Source organism: Myotis brandtii, unplaced genomic scaffold, assembly GCF_000412655.1.
Source record: "Myotis brandtii unplaced genomic scaffold, ASM41265v1 scaffold344, whole genome shotgun sequence".
NCBI lineage: Eukaryota > Metazoa > Chordata > Mammalia > Chiroptera > Vespertilionidae > Myotis > Myotis brandtii.
Genome location: NW_005363247.1, coordinates 2,954,154 through 2,964,044, shown reverse-complemented (window position 1 = coordinate 2,964,044; position 9,891 = coordinate 2,954,154). Strand labels below are relative to the sequence as shown.

General features: G+C 38.0%; 1 protein-coding gene across 1 annotated transcript in view; it reads left to right on the top strand.

The window, feature by feature from the left end:
- CETN3 (centrin, EF-hand protein, 3) overlaps nt 1–9,891 on the top strand; it is a 27,456-nt gene that overhangs the window by 9,158 nt on the left and 8,407 nt on the right. Inside the window, exons 3-4 of the mRNA XM_005871493.2 lie at nt 2,857–2,971; nt 6,492–6,683. Of these exons, the coding sequence (XP_005871555.1) occupies nt 2,857–2,971; nt 6,492–6,683 (307 nt within the window). The remainder of the gene's footprint in view (nt 1–2,856; nt 2,972–6,491; nt 6,684–9,891) is intronic.

Sequence of the window (9,891 nt, the reverse complement as noted above, 5' to 3'; positions counted from 1 at the left end):
GTATTTGTTTCCCAAACTGCCTTTATTTGTGTTTACAGAAGAGTCAGTTCGTGGATCAGCCCCTGGGTGGCATTGTTTCTGGATTGACCTCTGAGGCTATAAGTCCTCTCTGTCCAGCAGTTAGGGTTTATTTTCCCTATCGCACTTAAGACTGGTTTGTGAGAGTCGACTGCCCTAGAGCCTGTTCTTTAATCGTTACTCCCCGCTCTGTTCCCCAGGTTCCACAAAAACAACTTTCGCCTGCAGTCTCTGCGAGTGACCCCAACTGGGCAATCCCATGCACTGTGTTTAATAATCAAACGCAAAGATTTAAGGGGAAGTGTAAAAACAAGAGCCTGAGAAGTTGCAGGAATTCGCAAGCCTCCACCTTCCAGGTCTGTGCACAGTCTCCGCGCGCCCTCTCTCCCCTGGCACCAAGTAGCTGGCACCCGTTGCAAAATCCGAGGCTGCTTTTTTGCATCCAGTCCAGCTATGGGCTTATTTTTAGCGTTCCCTTCTGCCAGCAGCCCTGCGGGAGCCCTTCCACACTCGCGGATCACACTGGCCCCAACGGCCGTGGACTTTGTGGGGCGCAGATTTCCCCAGTGGGTGTTCCTCTCTCCAACCTGAATTGCAAACCGCACCTTTAGGGGAAATCTGACCTTTCCGTGAGGAGAAGCAGGGTTCCTCTAAGTCCACATAGTTGCGCTGCTTGAGATCCGTTGTTTCCGGGTTAGTAGCCGATCTCTGGATGCCGTGGATGCCGGGTCTTTGGATGAATACACTTCCAATAACAGTCACTCACGATGGCATGGTCTCTGGGGCTGAGCCGGCGCTCGGGGAGAGATTTCAGCCGCAGTCTCCAAACGTGCCCTTTCTCCGGGAGTCCTCTGTCTTTCCCGGCTGCAAAATGTCTCCCAGCTGAATATCTTCTGCTTATTCGGGCTGTATGTTACCCGTTTCAGGTGCTCACCCTTATCTGCTCCGGGACAAGGCACGGGACACGTCCGTCTATACCTCCGCCATTTTCTTCCTAGTTCTATTTTGGTGTCTTAATACCAGTAATTCTTTTCTAAATATCCTTCTGTTTCACTAATCCATATATCAAGGAACAACTTGAATCCCTCCAAGTTTTAACTGGTAACATGTCTCTGCTTCCTTTATATGTGTGTGTGTGTGTATATATATATATATATGTGTGTATATATATATATGCCTAAGAGACCAGCTGACCGGCTGACCATCTGGTAGCTATGATGTGCACTGACCACCAGGGGGCAGACACCAACACAGGAGCGGAAACCATAGGCATGGAAACATGGAACAGACTGATGAATCTCAGAGAGAAGGGGGGAGAGGGGAGGGCAGGAAGAGATTAACCAAATATCTTTTTTTTTTTTTAACACATTTTTATTGATTTCAGACAGGAAGGAAGAAGGAGAGAGAGATAGAAACATTAATGATGAGAGAGAATCATTGATTGGCTGCCTTCAGTACACCTCCTATTGGGGAACAAGCCCGCAACCCAGGCATGTACCCTTGACCAGAATCGAACCTGGGACCCATCAGTCCGCAGGCTGATGCTCTATCCACTGAGCCAAATCAGCTAGGGTCACCAAAGATCTTATATGCATACTAAAGGCCTGGTGCACGGATTTGTGCACCTGTGGGGTCCCTCACCTGGCTGATCGGGCTGAAACCAGCTCTCCAACATCCCCCGAGAGGTTCCAGATTGTGAGAGGGTGCAAGCCAGGTTGAGAGACCCCACTTTTACATGACTCCGTGCACCGAGCCTCTAGTCTGTATAAAAAGCCAGTGACTGTAATGCCAGAATGACCGGTCGCTATGATGCCCACTGTGGCCTTGGCCCGCAGCCCCTACCCCTGGCCGGCCCTGCCCCTGATTGCCCCCCTTACCCCAATTGGGGGCGGGGCTGGCTGGCCAACCTTCTGCTACTTCTTCCCCTAGCTGGCCCTGCCTCCAATGGACCACCACCACCCCAATCGGTCCGCAGCCTCTCCCCTGGCCCGCCCCACCCCTGATCGGCCTCTCCCACCCCATTGAGGGTGGCAGCCGGCCAACCTCCCATGGCCCCTTCCCTGGCCGCTGACCCCTGATCGGCCCTCTGACCCCATTTGGGGGTGGGGCCGGTTGGCCCACAGCCCTTCCCCACAGCTGGCCCTGCCCCATCCCAATTGGGGGCGGGGCCCACAGGGCAATCGCCCTCTCCCCTCCCCACAGCCGGCCCGGTCCTGATTGTGCCCCGATCAGGGCGGGCTGGCTGACCAACCTCCTGCTGTCTCCTCCTGACAGGCCCAGCCCTGATCCGCTGATTGGGGCTTGGCCGGCCAGACCCCACCAGTGCATGAATTTGTGCACTGGGCCTCTAGTATAGTAATAAGATCTTCTTTCTCTAAATTTGGGGTCATGCACTATCTGGTAACTAATGATGTAGGGTCTGATGATAATTCTTATTTTAGTGTGTTTTAATCTCATAGTGTATAACTTTTTTTTTTTTAGTATATATCTTTTTAATATTTATGCTATGCCCCTTTTTGTTTTTTAGTTGTTAATCCTTTGAGAACATAGAACTTGTTATATCTGTGCACTATGTCAGTACATTGTATAGTATATTCCATAAACACTCATTGATTGGTTTGTCATATAAAAAATGACATATAAAGTTAACAAATTGCCATTTAATTTCATAGTGAAGAAAAACTATCTCTTTACTATTTTAGAGTCATAAAACATGCAAAAGAATTATATGTTTTATTAATGTGTCATCATCCCTTAAGTTGTAAAAATTTATTTAAGAAATCACTTCTTTTTTTTAAAGAATGCTTTATAATTTGCTTTTCCCTCTTATTCCAAAAGGTGGCAATGAGAGCCTTGGGGTTTGATGTAAAAAAAGCTGATGTACTGAAGATTCTTAAAGATTATGACAGAGAAGCCACAGGGAAAATCACCTTTGAAGATTTTAATGAAGTTGGTGTGTATTTTCATAGTCTTTATATTTAGTAGTTGTTAGGAAATTATCTGGTTAATATCAGTATTTTTTTAATTCTCAGGGTTATAGAATTTTGTTAATAAACATTGCTGTATATGTGAATCTTACAGGGTTTTTTGGGGTACTCTTTATGTTGATTTTCAAAGAAAAAAGATTTATAGCTTTGCTGTGGGATTTATCATTTTGTCTTTTGTTTTGTTGTAAAGATTCTAATCAAGATTTTATGTAGTTATTTTATGGAAAAATATCTTTCCAAGTAATGTGATCAAAACTAAAAGGGTGATCAAAAATTTTCTCACAGTAAAATAGAAAATTTGGTATCATTTTGTTTGGAAAATATTTCCCAAGACCGTTTAGTATGTGATTTTTTTTTTTTAAACATTAATTCTTTTAAAAAAAATATATATTTTATTGATTTTTTTACAGAGAGGAAGGGAGAGGGATAGAGAGTTAGAAACATCGATCAGCTGCCTCCTGCACACCTCCTACTGGGGATGTGCCTGCAACCAAGGTACATGCCCTTGACCCGAATCGAACCTGGGACCTTTCAGTCCGTAGGCCGACGCTCTATCCACTGAGCCAAACCAGTTAGGGCCCATTGTTAATTTTTAAAGAAGAGTAGATATGTTTTAGAAAGATAACTCTGTCTAGAGTATTAAAGATGGATTGGAGGGAAGAGAGATTGCAGGCAGAAAATAATATATGTTTTATGTTGAAGGTGGTGAGAATGAAAAGGGATACATTTAAGAGTAAAAAAGGTAGCATCCTCAGAACTATAGGATCTGATCACTGATTGGGTTTATGGGATTGAAAATGTTCAGTCTTTTCAAATATGGGAAACTACTAATAATTCTCTCATCCTTTTTGGAGTGGGGCATTGACAGCTACCTTGGTGATAGTGGGAGGAGTTTGGACTCCAAAAAGTTGAGTTAATAGTAACTGGTATTTTTGGATAGAGCCTTCCAAAAGTCAGTGAGATATATAGTTAAAGCTATATTTCTAGTATTACCTTTAATGATTTTTGATAAACTTTTAGTGTCTTTTAATTTGCTGTATTCACAAGTGATTTTATAAAGTGTAAGGTCTAAATATTTTGAGGAAGTACATTTCTAATAGTATAATTAAATAATTTGAAACAAGAGTTATTTGGACAGACCTTTCATTAACTGCCTTTTTTCTCTTTGTTCTAATTTGCAAGTTTTTAATGCTTTCATTAACTGCCTGCATGTCAGTTGACTTATTTTCATTGAAAGACAATGTCTTTCTTATAATTAAATTCTACTTTGTAGGACAGGAATAGAACATGAAGGCATGGAGGAGAGTCACCATAAAGTTTAATGTTTTAGCTATTCAGAATGATGGATATTTATAGTTTCCAAGGAAAGTTGCGTTCTAAGGCAGTGTATTGATAAAAGATTATATATACACATAAGTCTGAAGTAACTAACACAATTAAAGCACCAGTGGGATAAGAATTTATATATCTTGGAGCCCCATCTGTTCCCCAGATCACCCTGTTGCTTCTTTAAGTACATTAATACTTTCGGCAAGCTGCTTTTTTGGTTCACCTGTCATGTAAAATTATTTAATTGGTGAAGAAAATTTCTTAACACTTTTTTTTCCCTTGTCCTGCTTTTTTGTTGGGACTAAATTCAAAATAAGTTGAGTATGAGCCATAGAGTTAAGTGTGGTATTTTATTTTGGTGTTATGGCTGTATATATGCCAACTCCTTTTTGACTGAATATTTATGAGCTTTGATGATTTGCATACTTATAATAATATATTTCAATTAGTTACTTGGAAGACTGTGGATAAAATTAATGGGTAGGAGAAAAAGAAAACTTGAATATATGTGTAGAAGATTTAACATCTTGAATGTTAATACGACGAAATAGCTGCAAAACAATAATAAAATATTTGGGACTTAAATTGTATTTTTCCTTGTGGGTACATTAAACATTCCTATACTTTCTCTCTATAAGCATTTGCAAGTTTTTAATGCTTTCATAAACTTCAGTAAGTTTTATTTATTTATTTTTAAGTGTTTTTAATGATTTTTAGAGAGAGGAAGGGAGAGGGATAGAGAGATAGAAACATCGATGAGAGAGAGGAACATCATTGATTGGCTGTCTCCTGCACACACCCCACAAGGGATTGAGCCCACAACCTGGGCATGTGCCCTGACCGGGAATTGAACCAGCGATCTCTTGGCTCTTGGGTCAACACTCAACTGCTGAGCCACACCAGCTGGGCAGGATTGATTTATTTTTAATGGCACAGTGAGAGTCATAAATACCTTTTGTTATAGTGCTAGACTAGCTTGCAGAATTACTTTAGAGATGTTTACTTAGATATTTTCAGATTTATACGTATATGCTACAGCTTTTTTTTATTGTGGCTATTAAGACTGGTAATATTGAAAATGTTGAGTAAACTATATTATTATACATTATTACATTTAGTAAATTAAAATACATTGATACTCTCAGCTATCAAGGTCTGAAATTATTCCCTTAATTTTACTTACTCGTCTGAAGTTATTATTTTGCTAAACAAAATGCATGAGATATCTTTTCCAGACCTTTTATTTTTTTCCTGGTTGTGTTATTGCAATCAGATTTAATTCTTTTAATAACTACTTCTCATATTTTGGAAAACGAAGAGATTCTTGTAATCATGAAGGTATCAGTGAGATTTTCATCTACTGTCTGAGATTGTGTCTCTATCAATGATGGCAGTGCATTTTATTTGTCAGTTTTTTGTTTTTAATTTGGGTTAAATTTGAGGTGCAATTCGCGTTATTAAGTTTGCCAGCAAACATCTTTTATCTAGTTAGATTATTTAAAATATGTTTTTATTGATTTCAGAGAGAGGAAGGGAGAGGGAGAGAGAGAAACATCAATGATGAGAATCATCCATCGGCTGCCTCCTGCATGCCCCCTACTGGGGATTGAGTCCACAACCCGGGCATGTGCCCTGACTGGGAATCGAACTGTGACTTCCTGGTTCATGGATCTAAGCTCAATCATTGAGCCACACCGGCCAGGCTATTTAGTTAGTTTCAATTGTTTGTTGGTATAACATCTCTCCAGCTAGGTTACTAACTGCTAGACTAATGTGCTCGATGTCAGTGGAGCATACAACAGTTCTTGATAATAGTAAACCTTAGATAAATATGGTATAAATATAATTCTTTTATTTTGCGTCTGTGCAATGTAAATAATTTTGCTTACTTTTATAATAGGATGAATTATTGATATTATAAAGCTTACATTTAAAAATATGGATTTGATTTTTCTAATTTCAGGTTTATCTCTTTGGCTTTTTGGTTGATACAGTATCCACTATATATACATACATAAATATATACTGATATGGCATTTTATTTTCAAGCTAAATGTTGACAGATTTATTTCTCATTTGGTACTTAGTTGATATCACAAATGAATACCTTTGTGATGATGAAGGTTTATTTTTCATCTTCTTTTTTTTTAATTTTAGTGACAGACTGGATATTGGAAAGAGATCCACATGAAGAAATATTGAAGGCATTTAAACTATTTGATGATGATGATTCAGGTAAAATAAGCTTGAGGAATTTGCGACGTGTTGCCAGAGAATTGGGTGAAAACATGAGTGATGAAGAACTTCGGGCTATGATAGAAGAATTTGATAAAGATGGTGATGGAGAAAGTAAGTTTGAGTAAAACACATTCCAAGTAGTCCTGATGTATACATTTAGTAAGTTTTTCTAAAACCAAATGATTTTCAAGATCCTTTGCAAACTATTGTAATTTTTGTTCATCCTGTAATGGGCTTGTCTATATAAATAATTTACAAATTCAATTTAGAATGAAGCAGACCTTTGAAACCAACTATAGATTGTAATATGAGGTTCCACACTTAAAAAAGGTATTTACTTTTCTTTGTGGATGAAATATCAAAATATCAAAGTGTTAGTTGTTTTCTCAGGAACATTTTAAATTCTATCCTTTTTCTCAAAATCCTCTCCCAGTGGGCTCTGTATAAAGTTATGATACTTTCATTGGGGGCCCATAGCATTTAGAGGAACAAACAGTAAAATTTCAGCCTTTAAAGCCATCTTCCTCAACCTCCATACACTTCTAAACTTTACTATTCTATTGATTCTATCCTTCAAATAGTTTGGCTCTGTTTTATATCTTTGTTTACTGCTGGTGTCCTACTTCAGCCCTAATTTTTTTGTAGGAATGTTATCATAGCCTTGTTATTTTCTTGGATGCCTGCTGGGTACAGTGTTGTATGTGCTGATTGGTGCTACACAATGAAAATGGCAGATGGTAGTCCCTGCCCTCACTGACTTTGTTGACTATTGTAGCCTCTTAATTGCCCTACATGCCTATAAATCTCTATTCTCTTCCTAATTCAATCTATTGATACCATTGTTTTTCTAAAGTACAGGTTTGATAATGTAATTTCCTTGTTCAAACACTTAGAGTGATTCCTTGGTGCCTACAGAGTAAAGTTCAAAGCTTCTATGATCTGTCTTACCTTAAGTATCTAGTTTTATTTCCCACTGTAGTCTTTCACTTTTCTACTTTAACCAGTTAACTGCCATGATATTTTGAATTTAATTAAAAAAGGTCTGATGCTTGTGTCTATAGACGCTTATGGCATACAAATGATTAACCCTCACCTCCCATACATACAGTTTGACAAAATACATTCTGTCTTGAAAATACTATTTATTTGGTGCCTTTAATCGTTCCATTCCTAATCCTAGGATATTTTAATTGCTAATTTCTGTCTGTTGGTCGGATGGAATACCTGCTGACAATATGTCTCTTGTTACTAGATTCTCAACCCGCCAATCAATGAGTCAGGCAGAAAATCTTAGGGCAGTGTGCCTCTCAATCCTCATGTCCAGGGGTCCTCAAACTACGGCCCGCGGGCCACATGCAAATACAAATAATGTATTTGTTCCCGTTTTGTTTTTTTACTTCAAAATAAGATATGTGCAGTGTGCATAGGAGTTTGTTCATAGTTTTTTTTTAAACTATAGTCCGGCCCTCCAACGGTCTGAGGGACAGTGAACTGGCCCCCTGTTTAAAAAGTTTGAGGACCCCTGATTTAGAGGAACAAACTATTTTGACACTTTATACACTGCTTTCTGTTAGTTATATACATGTGTAATATCTCCACTTATGTTATAAGCCCCTTAAGAACAGTATGGAATCATATAGTGTGAGGTTTTGGAATCATGCAGACCTGCATTTGAATTGAATCTCTACCCTTTATTTAGTTGTTTTGTAATTTTGTGCAGGTTTTCAACATTGTCTGAATCTCAGTTTTCCCATTTATAGACATGAGAATGGTAATACCTTATAGCGTTGTTGTGAATATTAAATGAAGATAGTTGATGGTGCCTAGCATTAAGTGTAAGCTTGTTTTCCTTTCTTTTTTGTCTTTACTCATCTTTGTTCCCCTGCATTTTCTTGAACATAATGAGTGCTCTTATATTTGTTGACTTAAAGCCCTGAGCTGGAGTGTGTGTTACAGTAGATACATGTTGATATAGCACCCACTATATATACATTCATAAATACATACATATATATTACCTTGGTAATACTGGCATGCTTTAATAAGGAGGTGAGACAGTAGCAACTAGCTATCAGTTCAGGTTTATAGATTGTTTTTTAAATGTATACATTATTGTACTTTCTCATATTTATGTGAAAATTATTTAAGTATTATAAAACTTTTCTATTTTTAAATAATAGATTTTTTAAGGATATTAGTATAGTTACTTATATTTTGAAGCAAAGATGATTAAAACTCGAGGAAATTTAAATGATTTCTTAAGCTGTCACTCTAATATTTGGACTTAAAATTTACTCCCTAAATTAACTTTAAAGGAACTCTGTTCTGTAAAGGTACTATCTTCAGTGACATAGAGATTCTTGGTATGTCTATTTCATAAATCTTTAATAATGTGTCAAAAGATCAGTTATAATTTTCTTTTTTACTGGACTAGGCCCATGCAATCAGATTTCAGTTATTAGCTGCATTTGACATTAGGAGAAAATATCAATTAGGAAGCTGCCTCTTAAATTGAAACTTGATGTGAAACTTTGCTTTAGAAAATGTGTCCATTTCTTCATCCCTTGTTATATTGCTCTGGCTGCTGCTTTTGAATCTCCCAGTTCACATCTATACTTCCTTGCTTGAAGACTTATTTTAGTGCATCTTGAAAACATTTCTTCAGTCCTCTCTGCTTGTTTTACTCCACTTTGTCACTATACATGTGTTGCTTGGATATCCTACTGTCATTTATTCAAATGACTTAACAGGCAAATAACGTTTTTTCCAAGTATTTAATTACAAATAAAATATAGCTGATGCATAGTCTTTTATTAAGATTTGTCTTGTTTCTGGAGGAGAATGTGGTCTTATATTAAAATAGTCTAATCCAGTAGTTTCCAATGTGGGATGTGGGTGTGGGTCTCAATGGGTCGGGGGGGTCTTCCTAGGTATTGTATGGGTCTGGGAATTCATATATACATCATTGTCTATAGATCATACAAATAGTTGTATTGCATGTGCATGCGTATACTGCTATTTTTCATTTGTAAATACTATTGCAGAATTCATAGTAGCTATTTGACATTTTTCAAACAACACATACTAAGTATACAGGTTGAAAAAGTTGGTTTCCAGTTGTTTGTAAGAAAAATAATACAACAATTAATAAATAATAATACAAGAATAAACTCTGGCCCTAGCTGGTTTGACTCAGTGGATAGAGCGTCAGCCTGCTCAGTCCCCAGTTGGGGGCATTCAGGAGGCAGCTGATCAATGATTCTCTTTCATCATTGCCTAGAAATCCAATGCATGAAATTCATGCACTGGAGTGGCGGGG